The 21,949-nt window shown below is 40.8% G+C and overlaps 1 protein-coding gene across 3 annotated transcripts in view; it reads left to right on the top strand.

The window, feature by feature from the left end:
- The first annotated feature begins 14,537 nt into the window (after positions 1-14,537).
- The window catches only part of RCBTB2 (RCC1 and BTB domain containing protein 2), a 37,205-nt gene continuing 29,793 nt past the window's right edge, over positions 14,538-21,949 (top strand). Inside the window, exon 1 of one of the 3 annotated variants that reach the window (XM_081125825.1) lies at positions 14,538-14,754. Coding sequence is in view for 1 of the 3 variants with exons in the window: in XM_081125823.1 (XP_080981949.1) it covers positions 15,461-15,613 (153 nt within the window). In the remaining 2 variants the exon portion in view is untranslated. Of the gene's footprint in view, positions 14,755-15,094; positions 15,614-21,949 lie in introns of those variants that run through there. The other 2 variants (XM_081125823.1, XM_081125826.1) reach the window with 2 other exon arrangements.

Raw genomic sequence — 21,949 nt, 5'->3', positions numbered from 1 at the left:
TCAACAACCCTCAGCTTGAGGTTTCCTCTGCTGTGGCTGGGTGGGTTTGGACAGGGCCAAGATGCACACCAAAATCTGCTTTTTCAAGTCCCAGGTCCAGAAGCAGATCAGGCGAACACTAAAAATACTCTGACATCTGCCTCAGCCTGCAAGCTAATTAATCTGATTCTCTTAATGAACCTCAGGCTGCAGAAACTCCTTAGGGTAGGTCGAGAGGTTTTCCAGCAGGGTGGGGCAATTGCTTCCTTCCCCCTCCCTCCAGGCAAAAGCAGCAAAATGTCTGCCTGAGAAAGATGTCCTCTGCAGTATGGGAGAATGACTCGGCATAGGAATCCAGAGGGGTCCCCTCTGAGCTCTATCTCCAGAGCCCACAACCCTAGGCTTTCCCCACACAGCTCCTGTCCACTCTGCCCTCCCTCTGCTGGAGCCCAAGGTGAGGGGCTGCACATGAAACTTTGTGTGTTGGATCTTTAGGAGGGTGCCTGCATTTCTAGCCATCTCTCCCTGGCCAACAGAAATCCAGCTGCTTTTCACAGCCAGGTGTTATGTGGGCATCTTTCTCAGTTCTGGTGCTCTTGGCTGGGAAGCTCAGCCTAGGGTTTATGCTCCAGATTCCTCAGTGGGAACCCCCATAGCTGAGATGTCCCTCCAGACCTTCAGCTGTTGCCTGTGGGAGCCCAGCCAGCCCTCTTGTGCCTCCACACTTCCTACCAGTTTCTATGGGTTCTTCACTTTTCCTCCTTGGTTATGAAGGTGCTCTTCAGCTCGTCTTCAGTTGCAGTTAATTATTCAGGATGGTTTTTCTATATTTTAGTTGTAATTCTAATTTGGTCCCAGGAGAGTGTCAGCATAGCTTCCACTCAGTCTGCCACCGTCTTTAATCTCTCTGTCATTATGATTAATTGTGCCTGGCACCTGGTACATTGTAAGTATTCAATAAATTTTCCTTTTCTCCTTGTTGCCATGGTTCCACACATCAAATTCTTTTCCATGTCCATGTCTTATCACTAATTTATATTCTAAATTTATATTCTAAAGTCAAATCAGCTCAGGGCAAAGGAGAGACACTAAGACAGTAGTTTGGGGGCAATGTTAAAAACATCATTATTTCATCTAAAATAGTTTGACATGAAATTACATACTTTGTGTGAACAGAAGAGAACTGCACAAGTCAGTGGGGTCGACTTTCTGGCATTATCACCAAAGCACAATTCTCCATTTTGAGATGTTGACAGGAATCCATAGGCCTATATTTTCTGATGAGGCTGGAAAGAGTATCCTTGGAATCAAAATAATCATCTTCAAGCCCCAAGCACTAAAACAAAAAGGGAAGCCAGTGAGCTTTCTGAGGATTATCTATTTGGGGCAGGGATTTCTCTGCACTTTGGGGGAGATGTGGGAGACCTATCTGACTCATGAGTCAGTTTGAGTGTCCCTACTGGGAAAAGGAAAGGAAAGAAGAATCTGAGGTCATGGGAACCAGGAAGACTGGTTCAACTAGGGCCTGGACATTCTGATTAATTAAGTAGGTGGAAGTTCTGGGTCACAGGTGGAGAGGACAAGAAGTAGAACTGCTATCAGACAAGGGTTTGTGGAGAGAGAATTCTAGGGTGTTGAAGTCTAGAGCTAAGCCAGAGAACAAATACTGTCAAATCCTAATCATAGAAAAGTTCAAAAGAAAGCTCTGTCCAATCCTGTGGAAAGAGATTGGAAGTGGGTAGAGATAAGAAGTAAGTTTAACAGAGCATGGAGTATAGCCACAATCAGGCAGCATTTTGTCACATCTTCCTTGTTTCTCGATGATGTGTATGTCTTGCCTATTTTGAAGTCCCGTTGTACATTATTGACTGATTATTGCTTCCTAATTTACTTAAAATCTTACTCTTCATTTCTCCTATATGCTGCTTGGGAAGGTCTCTGGGAATAGGATCAATAGTCAATTGGGTGGTGATGTTGGGACAAGGGTTTGGTACATGGTCCCTTTCCCAGGCCAGGTAGTTCCAGGTAACAGGTCCAGAACTTTTTTATAGACCTCTCTCCTAGTTTTAATTTTGGAAACCCTGAAGCTTGCCTTACCTCAATCTACTAACTACATGGGCAATTATTTCAATTTACAAAAGAGCTGGATATTTTATTTTGTTCCTCATTTCACTGTGATATATATGAGATCATCAGTTCAGACTATACTCTTGAGCTTTGGAAACATTACACTGGCCTTGCAAAATGAGACAATGAGCTGGTTTCCAAGTTTTATCTGGTGACTTGGGTCTGAGGAACCAAACTCTAGCTAGGAATTAGTATACCAGATAGGAATCTCAGAAGGGGAGAGGGTTAAATAGACACAGGTACTAAATAATAGAGTCTCAGCAAAATTTCTTGAAGGTGGGGCTCTTGAACTTTCTCACTAACATGTACCCTGCCTTTTTGCCATTTGGGATGGCATTCCTGACCCAAAGCAGACCTGAAATCCTGAATTTTGAACTTGTCAGGGCAATAGTCCCTACCTTTATGCCATGTTGCAGACTTGCTGCAATATCTCCTGCAGATACACATTGGCTCAGGCTGGAGTGGCAACATCAGCTTTGAGTTTCTGCTGTTACAGAGAAGGCTTGTTTGATACCTGACTAGGCTTCAGGACAGTCTGTCCCCTAAAAGGCAATTTGAGCCCTAGCAGGTTTGGCTCAGTGGTCAGAGCGTAGGCCCATGAACTGAGGGTCCCAGGTTCAATTTCAACCCAGGGGCATGTACCTGGTTGCAGGCTCGATCCCCGACCTGGTAGGGGCTCATGCAGGAGGCAACCAGTCGATGTGTTTCTCTCACATCAATGGTTTTTTTTTCTCTCTCTCTCTTCTACTCTCTCTGTATAGCAATAAAAAAAATATCCTCGGGTGAGGATTTAAAAAAAAAAGCTTTTTGGTTGAAGAGACAGTTAGGAAGGCTGCAAATGACCGGTCCCACTCCAGGAGTTTCAGGAAAGCTCTCAGGTGAGGGTATGAGGAACACCAACTCGCTGAAAACTCTGAGGGAAGAGCAGGGAGAAGATATCAAGTCTACAAATGGTCCTGGGATTTATGGCCTGCTGTATTTGCACTGGAGTCAGGACCTCATCCTTATCTGTATGGGAGGCGAGTCCAACTGTTAATCATCACGTGAAAGGGTGGAGTTATTGGACCAAAAACAAACTTGCAGATAACCTGGCTCAGAGTTTCACCACTTCCATGCTGGCTGCCTAGGAGCAAGCTGTTCCTCCTTCAGAGTTGTCACCCAAGTTTGGGTGGGAAACACCTTGTTCTGTTTCCCGTAAGCCAACTGAGATAAGTTAAGTCCTGCTGAAGACTCCATTGATGTTAATATAGAACAGGAGAAAAAACGACCCCAGAGATTATATAATGTATTTGTTTAATCTCTCCTTTGTCCTTTCCGCTGCATCCCAGAACCACTGGTCAAATTCAAGCTTGCACTGTCTCTTATCTGGACTCCTGCAGCCACATCTCAGTTTCTTTCCCTATGTCCTTCAGTCCCCTCATGACATTCTCCAAACCATATCTGATCTCTGTTTAAAATTCCTCAAAGCTCTCAAGGAATTGCCTTTCTAGACTCATCTCCAGCCTTGTCTCCCCTATGCCTTTATGGCATTTCTTCACTTTAGATTACGAGGTCCAGGAGAGCAAGGTTACCTCCTTCATTATATATGTCACAGCAACTATGGTAATACAGGGTACATAGCACACGGCCATAGATAGCTGTGGATTCCTTCCTTTTTGTTCACTGTCACCTTCAGCCTGGCCTTGGCTCCCTGTGCTGATGGCCTGGCAGAACCAGCCATGCAAAGGGTAATTTGCAGAAGGAAGAAAGATCCTTTTTCAAGTTTACTCTGGAAGCCTAGACTTCTTAAAAATACCTTTTGAGCTTTAAGAATATGCAGTTTTTTGGGAGAACTAAATGAACCAAAATTTCTTAAATGTAGGCTAAAGGGAGCCTATTTATTATTTTTACCACTAAGTGAAAATTGTGCCAAATTTATTTTCTTGGTTACTGGAAAATATCTCTCTAATAAAATTCGTGTTTTCTCTAACAGAAAATTTTTTTCTCTAACAGGATGATTATGTCCCACAGGGCTAGAGTATTGTTAATTAAAACAATAGGATATGCAAAGAAAACATCACAAAAATTTTTAGATCAGGAAATGCTTAAATGTTTCCAAAAAATGTTTATCAGGAAATGTTATTTCAGAATCAAAACATTTCCTGCCTTATGATTATGCCATGAAGAAAAATCACGTAATGGCAGTTATGGAGTCATATAAAAAAAGAAATTTTATGATGGAATACATTTGTTTTTTAAAATCTGTTATAAGTAACAAGAGATAAATGAAAACTGCCCAGAATATTGGCTTTTAAAAATTTATTATTCACAGAAAATTTTGATTCGTAAGACGTACAGAAAAATATAAGAAATAAAGTAGAAATTCACCAATATCTCACCACTCAGAGATGACCACTCTTAATATTTAAGTAAACATAATTCTAGTGAGGTCTCTGTATAAATATATGCCCTTGTGTACAATTTTATGTAAGTGGTTTTAATGATAGGTATATATCAGCAATATAACATAGATTTATTTCCCTGCCAATAAATCTAGATCTGTAGTATTACTGTTCATAATTGTGCATCACATGTATCCATTGGGATATTCCAAGTTTCAGCAGCAGTTCTTCAAACATCAGATCTTCATGTGACAATGTGAAAAGAAGTTGAAAGGTAAGAGGGGGCAACTGGGTGGGTGGAGGGGCCTTTCTTAGAATCCTCCTAGTGACTTCCTTGTACACGTCTACAGTTAGGACATCACAAGTCCACCCCAGAGGATGTTAGATGGTATCTGCAGAATTACACTAGGACACCCCATCCTCCCAGCTCCTGTGGGGTTTTAGGAGGGCTAATACTCCCACAAGGCTGTGTTTAGATGTGGAGTCAGAAAAGTATTCTCTTTTAGCGTGCCCTAGCTGTATTTCCAAACTATGACCTGCAGAAACATAGGTCATGATAGGAATGACATTACCTGGAATAACATTTGAAAAGAAATTATAAATGATAAAATAATAGACAAAAAACACACACAAAAAAGAAAAATGTCTATTTGGTATAGAGGCTATCTCTTTTCTTCTGACCAAGGAATGTGTTGTGTTTGGTGGCCTTTGTTCTCCTTCCCTCTTCCCTCCTCCTTCTTTCCCCCACCCCTCCTCCATCTCTTCCTCCTCTCTCATTTTCTTCCTCTTCCTCCACCTCTTCCTCCTCCTCCTCTTCCCTGGAACTACTTCCCTCAGACTCCTCACTTTGCAACCTTCAGCTTTGCAACCTTCAGCTTCTGGCCCGCCAGCTTTTCTACAATTTGGTCAGCCAATTGAACCCAAGTCTTTGCTTGATCTTAGCATTTGCAGTATATTATTATCTGAAATGTAGAAAACATTAAAGTGTAATACACATCACCAATTTCATAAAGCCTTGAGGAATTTAAATTTTGGAAAACAAATCTGACTCACAAGGTCATCACCCAATCAGTAGCATGCCAGGCACCAAAATACAGGTCTCTTTCATTAATTAATCTATTAATTTAATCTGTAACAAGGTGACCTATGGAGAAACTTATTTGTATTTAATTTTTGCTGCTGGAGACTCAACAAGGAGGAAAGAAAATGTTCCTCTTTCCTGAAGTATAACTAGACTTTTCTGAATTCCAAAGAAAAGGTCAATAGAAGGTGGGGCATTGGTGCCTGGCTGTCTGGGAAGAGAAATGCAGGATGAAGTCTCTTTGCTTTGGAGAATTAAAAAGGGAAGACAGTCTCATTATAGCTGGGCCCAGTGTGGAAGGGAAAAAGAACAAGAGCTCCAAGTTTTGCTGGAGTAGAGTCATAAATCTACTCCAGTAAAGTGGCAGGACATTGAAGGGAAATGGCTCCAGGAGTGGCTGGAGGAGCTGAACACTAAAAATTATATCTTGAGAACAAATGAAATCACCAAGGGAAGGGGAAGAGAGAAGTACAAGGACTGAACTCTGGGCATGCCAAGGACTGGAGATGTGGGGGATGAGAGGTGATCAGCCAATGGACCTTCCAGTTAGATGGAACACCCAAAAGAGAGGGGCCCCTGAAAGTGAATGCTTCAAGATAGCAGGTGTGAACAGCTGTTTCAAATATTGCTGATAGTTGGAGTGAGATAACTGAGAATTAACCTCTGATTTTGCAATATGGAGGTCACTGGTGACTTTTCCAAGAGCAGTTTCAGTGGAGGGGTGGGGGCAAAAGAGTGATTGGAGTGCACTGAAGAATGAACAGGTGGAAGGGGTGAGGATACAGTGAGTATAAATGACTCTTTCAAGGAATTTTGGGAGAAAGCAGAGAAATAGGGTGATAGCTGGAGGGGGATGTGTTGTCAGGAAGTTTTCTAAAAGATGGGAAAATGGTACACAACTGTTAATATGCTTATGGGAATAATCCAGAATAGAGAAAACATTAATAATGTAGGGATTGAGAGATGACAACCCCTACAGTAACAACATTGAGAATGTAAAAGACAAAGCTCATACAAAAGTGGAAGAGTTGGACTTAGATGGAAGCATGGACATTTCATTCTCAGGAACAGGAGGGTATACAGAGTGCACAAGTCCAGATGTTGGTGCAATGCACTGAATGTTTGTGTCTTCTCAAAATTTATGTGTTTAAACCCTACCCCACAATGTGATGGTATTAGGAGCTGAGGTTTTGGGGAGGTAATTAGGTCTGTGGTGGAGCCCTCCTGAATGGAATTAGTGCCTTTATAAAAGGAATTCCAGAGAGCTCTTTTGCTTTCTTTACACTGTGTGTGAGAATACAATGAGAAGATAGCAGTGTGCAACATGGAAAGAGGACTTCACCTTGAGCTTCCAGCCTCCAGAACTCTGAAAAATAAATTTCCATTGCTTATAAACCACCCAGTCTATGGTACTTTGTTAAAGGAGCCAGAACTGAGACTCTAGGTAAACTTGACAGATGAGGTGATGGAAATTTTAACTCCTGAAATACTGACCTATATTGTCAAAGTATAACTTTTCAGTCTGATAAATTTAGCAATATTGTGATATCAATAGACTAAATTATCCAAAAACTTTTGAAGGAAACTATGTGATTTAGCCATCTTTCTCTGCTGCTTTTAATTTTTACCTTCCTAGGAAAAAATGTAGGTCCCAGATAAAATAAATATATTTAAGGGGGGAAAATTTTTATATGTAGATTTTTTAAAAAGAACAGTTTTAACTTCTGAGAAAATAATCACAATTTTCAAAACAATAATAATAAATAAAATGTTTTTGGTATTATATAATTGCCAGGATTCAACTAAAATTTAGTGTAAAGAATGTATGAGCTTCAGCTCTCAATATGTGGAAAAGATGAAATGTACAAGACAGTCAGATTGGCCTTGGGACTGATGGAAGTGACTTAATCTCTCTGAGTTGCCTTGGCTGTAAACTGAGGATAACCCCTGCCTTAAAGGATTTTTGTGAGCTCCAGATAAGATAATATAGTCAAAGCTTCTGGTATATATTAGGTGCTCAAAAAAATACAGCTATCATTATTAAATCTATTGGCATGAACTTTTACTGAGAGCAAACATATTGCCTGATAAATTTTTTCCATTTATAAAATATAAGTAGTGGAGGTAATTGGAGGCAGGAATGTAGGACCTCTCTGTACTATTTTCACAACTTCCTGTGAACCTGGAATTATTTTAAAGGGAAAAGTTAAAAGAATTTCTTTCACTTAGGCTTCTATGAGAAATAGCTGTACCTTCCTCCCATCTAGTGTAATGGCATAATTGTTTTCCTTTATCTGATGGATAATGAAATCCTGCTATTTTTCTGTGAATGAGATGATGCATTGGAAAAAGCATTGATATTATGAGCCCAAAGATTTGAGATAAGTTGCTTCACAATCTGGGTGTCTATAAAATGAGAACTTATATTTAATCTCTCTCAGCTCTATGAGTTTGTGAATATAAAATACAAATACAAAGCAATATTTAAGGGAAAGAAACATTATATAAAATTACCAAGATTTGGTAAATAAATATATTATGCTGAAAGTGACTGAAGGATAACATTTACTAATTGCATAGTAAAAGTAAAATTTTAAATATTATATATACATTTTAAGATTTTTATGATTACCATGTTATATAAATCCAAAATATTGTACTTAAAATATTATATAGATTCAAAATGTGGTGAAATCAGATACCTGCCTTCAGAGCTGATGGTACTCTGTAAAAGTGATATCTAAACATTTTTGATCATGTACTCTGATCACAAAAATATGCACTATTGTAAATCTACATGTGAAATGTTAGTACAGTTTGATTTCTTTTTTAGATTTTTAAAAATTACAGTGTACATTCAATATTATTTCGTATTAGTCTTAGGTGTAGAGCATATTTGTTGGGCAATCATATACTTTACAAAGTGTTCCTCCCGATATTTCTGTTATCCACCTGGCACCATACATAGTTATCAGAATATTATTGTCTACATTTCCTATGTTGTACTTTACATCCCCATGACTATTTTGTAACCACCAATCTGTACTTCTCTATCCCTTCACCTTTTTCACCCAATCCCCACAACTCTCTCTCCTCTGGCAACCATCAGTATGTTCTCTGCATCTATGAGTCTGTTTCAATTTTGTTCATTTATATTGTTCTTAGATTCCATATATATGTGAAATCATATGAGATTTGTCTTTATCTGTCTGACTTATTTAACTTAGTATAATACACTCTAGGTCCATCCATGCTGTTGCAAATGGTAAATTTTCATTTATATGGTCAAGTAATATCCCATTGTATATGTGTTCCACAGTTTTTTTATCCACTCATCTAGATAAATGGGCACTTGGGTTGCTCCCGTATCTTGGCTATTGTAAGTAATGATGCAATGAACATAGGAGCACATATATTCTTTCAAATCAGTGTTTTAGGTTTCTTCAGATATATGCCCATAAGTGGAATTGATGGGTTCTAAGGCAGTCTTATTTTTAATTTTTTGAGAAACCTTCATACTGTTTTTGATAGTGGCTGCACCAACTATCTTTACCATGTGCATTCCCACCAACTATCTTTACCATGTGCATTCCAACATTTGTTGATTTATTGATGATAGCCATTCTGACAAGTATGCGGTGATATCTCATTGAGGTTTTAATTTGCATTTCTTTAATGATTAGTGCTATTGAGCATCTTTTCATATGTCTATTGGCCATCTGTATATACTCTTTGGAGAAGTGTCTATTCAGGTCCTTTGCTCATTTTTTTAAAATATGTTTTTATTGATTTCAGAGAGAGGAAGGGAGAAGGAGAGAGAGATAGAAACATCAATGATGAAAGAGAGTCATTGATCGGTTGCCTCCTGCATCACCCCCTTCCCCCCACTGGGTATAGAGCTTGTAACCCGGGAATGTGCCCTGACTGGGACCAAGAATTGAATTGTGACTTCCTGGTTCATAGGTTGACACTCAAGCACTGAGCCATGCAGGCTTGGCTCTTTGCCCATTTTTAAATTGGATTGTTTGGTGTGTGTTTGTTGGTATGGAGTTGTCTTAGTTCTTTATAAATTTTGGATATTAATTCCTTACCAGATGTATTATTGGCAAATATGTTCTCTCATTCAGTGGATTGTCTTTTCATTTTGTTGATGATTTCCTTTGCTATGCAAAACTTTTTATTTTGATATAGTCCCATTTGATTATTTCTCCTTCAATTGTAAATGATAGCCTTGCTGGGTAGAGTAGTTTTGGTTGTATGTCCCTGTTTTTCATCACATTAAATATTTCATACCAATCCCTTCTAGTCTGAAACGTTTCTGTTGAGAAATCAGCTGTCAGTCTTCTGAGAGCTCTCTTGTAGGTAACTGTCTTTCTCTTGTTGCTTTTAATATTCTCTCTTTGTCTTTAAACTTTGCCATTTAAATTATGATGTGTCTTGGTTGGGGCCTCTTTGGGTTCATCCTGTTTGGGCCTCTGCCCTTCTTGGACTTGTATTTTATTTCCTTCATCAAGTTTTGAACTCTCTATCTGGTAGACTGCCTGCCTCCATTTCATTTAGTTCTTTTTCTGGAGATTTCTCCTGTTCTTTCAGTTAGGGCATCCTTCTTTGCTTTTCCATTTTGGCTGTCTCTCTGTGTTTGTTTCTGTGTATTAGGTAGATGTGCTATGTCTCCCAGCTTTTGCAGGGTGCCTTCATGTAGTAGGTCCTGTGGGACCCAGTGGCACAGTCTCCCTGACCACCTGAGCTGGGTGCTCCAAGAATGTTGCTTGTGTGGGTTATGCGAGCCCTCTTATAGCTGAGTCTTGATTGCTGTTGGCTCCTTCTCTGCATGAGGGTCAACCCTCAGGCTGCCTACTGTGAGGACTGACCCTGACCACTGTGTATGAGCTGCTGTGCAGATGCTAACCACATGAAACAAAATTTGTTTCAGCAAGTTCTGGTGCCTGTTGAGATCTCCCTTTGGATTTGCCACTTGTGCAGCTAATTGGGTCCTGCTGTGATGTGGTCTAAAGCCCACCACTGGGTGTGTTGGTTTTGGAGCCTCTTGGGAGGGACTCTGCTGCAGGTCAATGTCAGATGCTGCTTGTGACTGGCCCTGGGCAATCTGTTTAGAGGTACAAAGCAATCCACAGTTTGTACCTATCTCGTCTGGGCCTCGGCATCATGGGCAGGGCCAAGCTGCATATAAGGCAGGCTTCCACCAGCACCAAGCCTGGTCGCAGGTCAGCAAAAGGCCCAAGACCAACCCCGTCTGCCATCAGCCTATTAGACTCAGTCACTGAAAGAGCCTCTGGCAGTACCCAAATTGCATGAGAAAGGTTCTCAGGGAGTCACCAGGTAGGGCTGAGTAGTACCAGATTGATACAGATTCAAACTCGGTGCCAATGCTCAGTCTGAGGATACCCAGCAAGTCTCAGGGCACACCAAGTCCAGCTGCCACCTGCTGGGTGCCCACAGACCTTTGTGGTGGGGCAGGGTCTCAGGAAGTCATCAGATTGAGGCCAGCAGAGTTTAATAGACCCAAACAGACCAATATTTTGCTGTGTGAAGGGAGGCCTCTGCACAGGAACAGTGGTGCTGGTTGGATATGGGAGGAGAAAATGGTCCTAAAGCCACACAATTCAACTGTCCTGGATTCTGCCCAGACTCCCTCCAGAGCCAGAGCTCAGCAAGGCAGAGCTGCTGGGAGTCAGGAGGGTGAAGCTGCTGGACCTCCTGTTGGGGGACATTTCTGTTGGGGAATTGACGGGTTCTAAGGCAGTCTTATTTTAAATTTTTTGAGAAACCTTCATACTATTTTTGATAGTGGCTGCACCAACTATCTTTACCATGTGCATTCAGGCTCGCGGGAAGGTGGAGGTGAATGGTTCCCACCCCAGAGCCACACAACTCCATCTCTAACACCCCTGAGTCCACCCAGACCTCTGTACTCCGGGCCCAAGCAGCTGACACCTCTGCAGGCCATGAGCTTGGAAGGGCAGGGTGAGGGGGAGTTGGGAGGGTGGGGCTATTGCATTCTCCCAGGCTGATGCCGTATGGAGGGGAGTGCTCCACCCAAGAAAGATGGCTCTTATGGGTAGTGTGGGAGAGGGACTATGCACAGGAACCCTGGCAGTTGTCCCTTCAGCTCTTTCTTCAGAGCCACACAATCCAGTCTCTCCTCTCATGACTCTGGTCCATTTTGAGTCTCTCCTTCTGTTGGATCTCAGGGTGAGTGGCTGCAAGTGAGATACTGTGTGCTGGCCTATTAAGAGGGCACCTGCGTCTCTAGCAGACTCCTATCTCTCCGTGGCAGATAGAATCTCTGCTGAATTTCACACCCAGATGTTAAGTGGGCTCCTCTTCCTGGCTCTGGTGCTCTGGGCTGGGGAACCTGGTGTGGAGTTGAGACCTTCTCACACCTAAGGGGGAACGTTTGCTGCTGAGCTATCCCTCAGGATTCTTAGCTGCCTCACATGGGTATGTGGCCAACCGTTTTGCATCTACTCCCTTCCTACCAGTCTCTATGTGGTTTCTTCTGTAAATACTTGTTTTAAGACTTTTATTCAACTAGTCTTCAGTTGGTTATTTAGGTTGATTATTCTACATTTTAATTGTAATTCCAGTTTGATCCTGAGAGAAAGTGAGTGTAATTTCCTCCTACTTCACCACCATCTTGGATTCCCCTTGATTTCTTAATTTAGGTAAAAATAGAGACAGTCTAGAAGTTTCTTCCCATATTCCAACTGTTCCAGGCGTCAGACTTTTTACAGGAATTTTCCCTTTTTATATTCTGGGACTACACCTGTTGAATCCTCTGTTCTAATTATTCTTGCTGTAATGACATCTTAACATTAAGTTGCTCATTAACAATATGTGTCAGTGCTAGAAAGCAGAGAAAGTCTATGCTCTAAAATGTCTTATCATTTTTCATAATTTAGGAATATTCTAGATAAAAAGTATCTATTTTCATTTTAAAATAGCTAAATCTCAAAAAGAGTAAATACTAATTTGTAAAGGAGTATCATTTCTGTAGGGAGAGAATTATCATGTAGGTTGATTTGTAAACGATGCATTACATTTTATAGAAAGTGGTTTTCTGTAATTTTGCTTTCTAAATGGTAACTCAAATCCCTTAAAATGCTTTAAATACAAAGTAGTCTGGATAAAGGGAAAAAGTGGCAAGATATCTTGAGTGTTTGAATTAGAAACAATTCCTATTTAATGAAAACTAAACTTTTTAAATGAATTTTAACTTTGGAGGTGATCAGAGGAAGTCTTTTCTTAAACAGAAAAGTCAGTCAGTAGGTTTTTACTATAGTGTTATACAGCTTTGCCATAAGGAAAGGAGGAAGGAGAAAGCTAATCAGTGTATAAGAAAAGGTGACCTCAAGCCTTTTTGGATTTGATATCAACCACTCTTAAGAGGTCAGTTTATCCAGGCAGTCAGGCCCAGGAGAACTGGTACAAACCAATTAAAACGAGAGTAGACAATGGATTTGTGTTTATGTTGAAGTTTCTTAATGTAGTGTGGAAGCATATTTGAGGAATTAAAGGCCTGTAATACATGTAACTTAATTCCACAAATATCTATTAAGCATTTTGTGGTACAGAAATTAACACCTTGGTGACTGGTCATGAGTATACACGCGTTTCCGTGTCCGAACGTTGCTGACCAGACACGAGTTAATTCGTGTCTGCACTTACATTAACTTTAGCAATTTTAAACACCTTGCTGACTGGTCAGGAGTATTAAAGTGTGGAAAAGTAGCCAGTGGCACAGGTGAGTTCTGGCTCAAAATAGCCAGTAAGCAAGGTTTAATAAGGCATGATCTGTACCCTCAAGAATTTCACAAACTAGTGAGATTTAAGCATCCCAAGTAATTGTTGTATACGGAAGGTATGTTGAATGATAACCCCTCCTATCTGCTTTTCTGAGTCTGGCCACTCTTTCCCTTAGAGAGTACTATTGAAGGAGTCCCTTTAATTATCCTTTTTATAATCAAAACTCTAAGCTTTCCTTTCAGTTATGGTTATGTCAGAGTTTATATTAAAAGTGCAGAGAGAAACACTGTTTCAGGGGAAAAGATTCTTAGGCAATGCCATGCACGTAAACTTGGCCCTACTCATATGCTGTACAATCACATAATGTAAGTCTCCTTCTGGAGCTCAAAAGACTAAACTTTGATCATAGACGTATATACCTACTATAGCAGCTGCAATAAGGGCAGCTAGACATTCTGGAACTTTCCCAATGAAATGACAAAAGCCAGACCAAACAAAAGACGGACATGGCCACTATTGGTTGAAATTTCAGTTTGTCTAATCATTTACATACTTTGAACCTGTGTCCTCATTTAAAAGCCAGTCTAAGCAACCAGCTTACTTTATAGGAACAGCTAATAACATGAGTTGTGGAGTATTTTACCAAAAGCCTCTTAGGTAACTATAAGTGTGGTAATACGGAAGAAATTATTACACATTATAAAGCTGTGGTGCACTTTACTAAAACCTAAGGTCAACCGAAGCGCGCGCAGTGTAATACAAGACATTACTGCGACCTATTCAAGGGAGAGCGCGGCTGTTCCAGAGCTTGGTCCCAAAGGAACTCGGGTTACTTCCTCAGCACACATCCCTCATTATTTCAGCCTTTGTGGTAGAAAGGTACCGGACTTTAGTCCCACATTAGTGAGGTGACAACAAGGGGGGACCGTGTGAAAAAGCCATTTGAGATCCCCGATGGGGCAGCACCACTAGGAAAGCTGGGGCCGAGGAACTGTAGAAAAGGTCGCCCACAGCATCATACACCTCACCCTCAGGCACCTCCAAATTCCCAAGACTTTGGGGACCAAAACCTTGGAGAAGGTGGGGGTGTCCCACATGGGAATTCGGAGGAATGGGCAGAGAGGGACCCAGCGCGGGAGGCGGCGTCCGGCCCCAGGGGTCCGCGCCAGAGGAGGGGGGTCGGCGGGAAGCGGCGGGGGCGCAGCGGGCAGCGGAGACAGAGAGGAGGGCGGGGCGCCTTCGCCGGCCCCCTCTCTCGCGCGCGCTCCTCTCCCCCTCCCCGGTCCACCCCGCACCGAGCGCATCTCGCCCAGGCCGGGCCGCTCAAGGGGAGGCGCCAAATCGCCGCGGCGCCCGAGCAGACCGTGCAGTAACGGCGACGCAGGAGGCGGAGCGGATGCGGCTCGAGCCTGCGCTGAGGTAGGGATTGGGGGACGGCGCAGAAAGTCAGGAGGGGGCGCCGGGGTTGAAGCCGCCAATCTCAGATATCCCCGGGGCGGGCCGCCTCTCCCCGCCCCCCCTGCCTGAGCTCCCCGACGGTGCAGCCCCCGAGAGGCGGCCTCTGAGTCCACAGCCTCGCCCCAGCCGCGGGCCAGGGCATCTCCGCGCGAGCGCAGTCGCGCGGGCCCGGCCTAGGCGCGGGCCTTGGGGCTACCCCGCCGCCAGGGCCTAGGGACTAGGCGTCGCTGCGCGTGCGCAAACCCGCTAGCGGGGGCTGGGCCGGCGCCTCTGGGATTAGACGTCCTCCCGGTTGCCCGGCGCTGCGCATGCGCGAGGCGGGCGGCGGAGGTAGCGGACCCGGTGTGGGGTTGCGTTTGGCGTGACCCCAGGGGTGTCCTTGCCGGGAGACTTCGCTGCCGTGGGCCAGCCCCCCGGGGGGCGTCCTGAGCTGGGGGTGAGGCGTCTGCCTCAGAGTTTGTCTTTCCGTTCCCGCGCGCCGCCCCGCGTAGGCTGCTGCTGTTTTCATTTCTGTCGCCTGCACGCTGGGCTCCCGTCCCGTCTATTTATTCACCCGGGTCCGGGCCCCAGGCCGCTCCCTGACTCATTGTGCTTTAGACATTTGGTCCAGGTTTCCAGGGAGAGCGTACAAAGTCCGACCAAGCTAGGCGAAGCTGTTTTGAAGCTGATGTGGAAGGGATGGGGAGAAATCGCTCTAAGTCTTTGTTTTAAGGTGAAAGATCATTGCTTCGCTCAGACGCGGAAATGGAGATTTTCAGATGCTAATAACTTTCCGAGGGCCCGTCTCGGCCAAAAAAGAATTTTCTGCTTGAGTTGGAAGGCGAGTTCAGAGTGAACTTTTTGCTTTTGTTCTCTGGGGAATTACATAAATCGCTGGAGCAGGTCTAGTCCAGGAGTATAGCAGAATGCGTGTCCCAGAGCTGCCTGGTACCGCTCGGCGACCGACTTCCCTCAGAGCTGAGTGGCAGTGGTCGAGTTCACCTACAGTGCTCGGGACGAAGCTCTTTCTCCCAGGCTGGGAAGTGACGTTAACTGTTTATTCAGCCTCCTGGCTTTGCACCTTTCTAGTACTAAGTTTCTCCCTGGCAGTGGTACTTAAGTCAGTTTCGTGACTCCTGGGGCTGCTTGGAACTTTTTAACAGTTCACTGCTGTGTGCCTTGCGGTTGGAATAAAAGAAGCACTATCAGAGAATCTAAGTACTCAAGGGGAAATGTAATTTCCGTTTTCCAGGGCACTAGGTAGCGTACACATGTTATCAATGGGAATATGTTCTTTGCACACCCCACTCCCACCACGCAGGCCTGATTGCTGGTATGGGCCACCTCAACCGTAGGGCCTATCCATTCACTGTTTTGTCCATGTTCACCCCTCCACCCAAATCTGCATGGCACCCAACTTCATTCAAGCCTCAAAACAATTGTCATCACTTCAGGGAGGTGGCTACTTCTTCTAAAGTAGCTGCTGCTCTTGCTGTCCAGCCTCTTACCCTGCTCTATTTGGTTGGCAGTTAGCAGTATCTGATATTAAGTATATGATCTGTCTCCTCCACAATCAGATCTCAGTAGATGTTTGTTAACTGTATGAATGAAATTTAACTGACTCCAGAAATATTTTGTATACTGAACTCTCAACTTGGATTCATTCATTCATTCAACAAACATTTATTGAGTGACTGCTTTGTATCAGAACCTGGCTAGGTGTTTAGGATATGTCACTGAACATAACAGACAAAGATCTCTTCTGGAGTTTACCTTCTAGCAAAGAATGGTTAACAATAAGCATTTAATTATTTAATGTTAGAAAATTATAAGTGCTATGAAAAAAGAGAACAGAGAAAGGGGACTGGGAGTACACGTGTGGGTTGCAGTTTTAACACCATGGTTTACTGTGGGTTTGAATGGTAAACAAGGTGATATTTATGACAGAGAACTGGTTTTTAGAATTAATTGTCTTTCTGGGAGAAAATGTTCCTTGCCATTCTCTACTATGTCTTTCATGGGGGCCCATAGTATGACCATTATGGCAAATGTAATCATCTTTTATAATATAAGATAAAACAACATAATTTTTCCAAGTTGAGTTCAAGTTATTCAGGGTTTTACAGTTTAACTTAGCACATCAAATTAAGAGACTGGGCTCTTAAGTGGAAGAGACTAGCCAAAGGAATACTGCAGATGTGTTGAGAAAAATTGTATGTTTTCTTTACATTTTACTGCACTTTGCAGTTGCTTCTTAATGTCCCTCTGTCTATATGACTTGTGAAGTTGTTTTCTAAGGGTGGTCATTGCTTTTCTTTATTTGAAACTGTGTTGAAGATTCACCTGGTATTATGTCATAATTTAAGGTATTAAATTATTGCTCCTAGAGATTTCTGAATGAACCAGACAGGCCTAACCAAATTTTAGCCCATAATTAAGGAATGCTTAGAGAAAGAGGCTGATGAAGAGAAACTATTTTAGAAAAGCAAAGTGTGTTTCCCTTCAGGTCCTTTACTTAAGTAGATTACAAACGCTGTTCAGATATAAAAAACTATTAATCTAGAACTCTAAATGTAGGGTACCCATGGGATTTGCTTATGCCTTTAGGAGTTTGTCGTATTTAATTTTGGTTTTTATCACTTGGCAAAGCTGAAATTAGAATGCCCCTAAGATACCACTACTGTTGAGTTTTACTGGAGTTGAAGTACTGCAAATCAAAACTGACTAGGCAAGAGAGATTTTAGGCCAAGAATGGAATGATCAGGGTTTCAGAGTGACATGTAGGACTCCTGAAAATAGAGGGCTACATGAGGATATTTACTTCAGAGGAGGTAGCTTACCTCTGTGAAAGGGATATTCATAGTGTCCTCCAATGGAAGGCTGATGTGATCCTTCTTGCTCTCATTATCCAGAAGGAACATGTATCTAGTTCACTTGGTGACCCCATCTCAACAATGTGAAAATCTACAGAAAACTTAAGGCATAGTAGGTTTTTTCAGCATTAATCTGACATCAGAGTGTGTCAGGTTATATGTCCTTTATATTAGGTCTGCAGTTTTGCTAATCTAACCCGAGCTCATATCAATTATATGTATATCTCCCCATGGAAGACAACTTGAGCTAAAATGTACCATTGGGTAATTATATGTGAGTAGATCATAAATTGTAACCACATTAGATGTTCTGTATTATGTTGAATGTATATATGATACTGAACAAAATGAATCTCCAATGGAAATGTGCTATTGTCAAGAGGGCCTACCATGTTGAACAGTTATGTTGTGAGGCAAGATTTTTACAATTAGTATTCTATCTAATGGGCATGTTAGGATTTTTTTTTTTTTCTTTATAAGGACCTGAATTTCAAGTGGGTTTACAGATGTCTCAAGAACCATTTCATTTTAGCTAGTCTAACAATCTAAACATGTTTGTATAGTTTATGTTGATTACTTTTCATATTTGAAAGTGACATTTGAGGAGCTCAGTAATCTCTTCAAACCAAATACAGTTTTGTTTTGGACTTAAGATCTGTTTTATCACTCTTGGTGAAATTTGGAAACTTTTTACAAATAACTAATATAGAAACTGTTTCTGTGTTCTATAAATCATGTTTATCATAAACATATGTTAATATCATTTCCTTAAAGGTTGTGCAAGGGTTTTAGTTGTGCTTTGAGTTTTTTAGTTTTGTCCATCCTGTTTGTAATTGTCCCACTTTAGGTAGCAGTTGTGTAGGTAATCTTACTGTTATTTGTCATTGATGTACGACAGCTCATTCAAGTGAAGCTAAATCATCGACATCTCCAAGTGGAGCTAAATTTTAGCTGTCATCCTTTTTCGCAAGCAACAATTGGGATCATGTTTTATTACTTAATATTGTATTTATATATATTCATATTATTTATAACTTATAGGTGACATATATTTAATGACTTAGCTAAGCATATAGGTGGGAACCATTATTTTCCACTGACAGTTGCTTGGTCTGGAGCCATTAACACACTGATGCTGCAAGTAAACTGTGTGCTTGTGTCCTGAAAGAAGAGGTTTTCTTTAATGTCCTGTTTCTTTGGTTCTAAAGGCATCATCAACTGTGTTGCCCAGAAGGGAGAATTTGTTAAAAGCATCGAATTCTATATTGCAATAAAACTTTTGTATATATTATGTTTCTCAAGCTTAGCTTTAGAGTTGACCTCTTATTAAGTTGAATTAACAAAATACATAATACTAGGCTTTCTCTGCAGAAATTACTTTTTTTTTCACTTTTTCTGCTGGGATCACTTCTAGAGAACAGTAGTCAGCATTTAGAAGCTTTTGATTAACTGCAAAATATCATTTTCCATGAAAAATGCTTTACTCTCTAGTTTATTAGCTCTTAAGGCCCATGAATACCACTGGGTGGGGTAATGTTGACATAAGCACCCAGGAGCTGAATATCCTTTTGCTCCACATTATTTAGTTTTTTTCTTTTATGTATTTGCTTTCAGTTCAATGCCTACTGCAGGCACTAAATTAATATTTGTTGATGCATTAAGCAAGTGATTGTATGTTCTATAATCAGTTTAACTCATTTAGGTCAGAAGCATTGCCAAGTAATAATGATGTGTCATATTAGCAGACACACTGATTAACACTGATTGCTTTATCAACAGTAATATGTAGAGACTGCCTATTATATGCTTTATACAGGGAAATTAATTATTTGACCTTTTCTTTGAGAGGATACAGAGTGTATATATTTATCATGTTCAGTCTTCGAAAGACTGTCTTCTTGTCCACTCATATTCAACTGTGTAGTTATTAAGAGTGTACAGAAAACTCTTGAAATACAGAATGTGAGAATAAGAAGTTATCTGGCCTAAACAGGGATAATTTGGAAGTAAATTACTGAACTATACACATTTAGGAAAACAACCAAAATAGGAAATGTCACGCAAAAGATTATCTTAGTTGATGTATATTTGGTTTTGAAAATTACTCTTGCCAAAATTTGAAACATGGCCCTTGAGTATCTAATTTTGGCAGGAGATCAGTGGCAGGAGCTTCTGCTTAGAAAAGGCACTTACTCTCCCATTTTCTTCATGTATTGCAAAGCAAATATCAGTAGAGTAAGATTCTATAATAATATAGTTTTAAAATTATATTTGAACAAAACGATGAAATGCATAAGAAACTATTTTTGCAAAGCACTTTTAATATGTGCAGTTAACTATATACATGAGCCAAGTCATATATCCCAAAACTCTTGTAAGGGATAAAAACAATAAAGTAACATGTAGGATGTATCATGTGGGATGATCTTATGCCATGACACTATCACAATGAAGATCTTCCCAATCCAAATCCCAGCCCCTGCTCTGGGTCTACAAGAAACATTGCACTCCTGTGCAGAAAAGGGGGAAATCTGTAAATAGATTTAGACCAGAAGTAAAAAACACATTTTTGCCATTCTAATACATTAATAGTAAACTTTTCTCTATTTTGGATTTTTCTTCTACGGCATTTAAGATACTATACTTTGTCTATGTTATTTAGTTACTATCTTCCTATGGTTGATAAAACTTTATTTTGCAGATGGAGAAAGAAATTGTGAATTATGAGTTGTCATTATCAAACCTGTATTGAATTCCTGTGTCCATGGTAAAGGAAATAGTAGAATGGTGGCATTCTGATTCTAAGATGTAGTTTTTCTTAACATTGGGTTATCTTCCCATGCCCAGATGATTAATTTAAGGTTAGCATCTTGAAAACTGTCTTGTCAGATGGAAAAGCCAATTCCTTGATATAATTACATGGCATATTTTATCTCTGGCATTACCTCCATCAAAATGTCCATATGAAGAAAATACCCATCAAAGTCCTGCCATATATATGTCAGTATATGCATAACACATTAAAATACTATTGTTTTCTGCATGTTTTTAAACTTTATCAAATATGTATCATTCTGTAACTTAGTGATTTTGGCTGGTTTGGTCAAAATTGTTTTGGAGATTTATCTGTGCTGATTCTAGATAATTTATTTAATTACTGTATGGTATGTACATGCCATAGTTTATAGTTTGCTATTTCTAGTTTTTTTGTTTTGTTTTTGCAAAAATTAGGTATATGCTCTAGAGTTTATGTAGACCATTGTCTCCCAAATTACAAGACATGACTTATTTGTTACCTTGAAATTATTTTAGTGGGCTGAGATAAGCATTTTATTTTATTTTGTGAAATGCAGAAAGATGAGATAAAGCAGGGTAGAACAGAATAGAGTAAAATAGAAAAAAATTAAGATATAAGCATCTCATGTAGTAAGGATAAGATTTTGTGAAACTTTTTTTCAATATATTATGTATCAAAAAGATTGAAAGACAGTATTGTTGATTGCTCTCTAAAGTTATTATATCAGTTTGCATTCCTTCCAGCAATTCAAGTGCTCTTTGGTCGGCATCCTCACCAACACTACGTATTTTCCTGCTCTAATTTTGCAGATCTGGTGGGTGAGATCTATCTTATTGTGATTGTATTTCCATAGTAAATCCCATGGTTTATTTGAGCATCTTTTCATGTTTATTAATTTCTTCTGTGAATCCTGTTATCTTTTGCCCATTTTTAAATTGAATTTCTTGCCGATTTTTAGGTATTCTTTATATATTCTGGATACTAACCCTTTCTCAGCTATCAGTTTATATGTGTTGAAAATATCTTCTCCCATTCCTTGGCATGTTTTTCCCTTTGTTCATTTTGTCTTTTATTATGCCAAAATTTTAAGCTTTAATGTAGTAAAATTTATTGGTCTTTTCTTTGTGGTTTATGCTTTTGTTTTGTGTCTTATTTAAGAAATCTATTCTAGCTGGGGTTTGCTCAGTGGTTAGAGCATCAACCTTTGGACTGAAGCATTTCGGGTTGGATTCTAGTCAAGGGCACGTACCTTGGTTGCAGGCTCATCCCTGGCCTGGCCGGGGCACATTCAGGAGGCAATTGATGTGTCTCTCTCACATCCATGTTTCTCTCTCTCTCCCTCTCCCCCCCTCCCCCTCCCTTCTTCCCTTCTCTTTGAAAAAGCAATGGAAAGAATATCTTAGGGTGAGGATTTTTAAAAAAGAAATCGTTCCCTGCCCCAAGGTAATAAAGATATTTTCAATACTTTGTCCCAAAAGTTTGAGTTTTGCTTTTTTCACATTCCAAA

The sequence above is a fragment of the Miniopterus schreibersii genome (assembly GCF_964146895.1).
Source record: "Miniopterus schreibersii genome assembly, chromosome: 2".
NCBI lineage: Eukaryota > Metazoa > Chordata > Mammalia > Chiroptera > Miniopteridae > Miniopterus > Miniopterus schreibersii.
The sequence above is the reverse complement of the archived record's forward strand: the minus strand, read 5'-3'. Positions and strand labels throughout refer to the sequence as shown.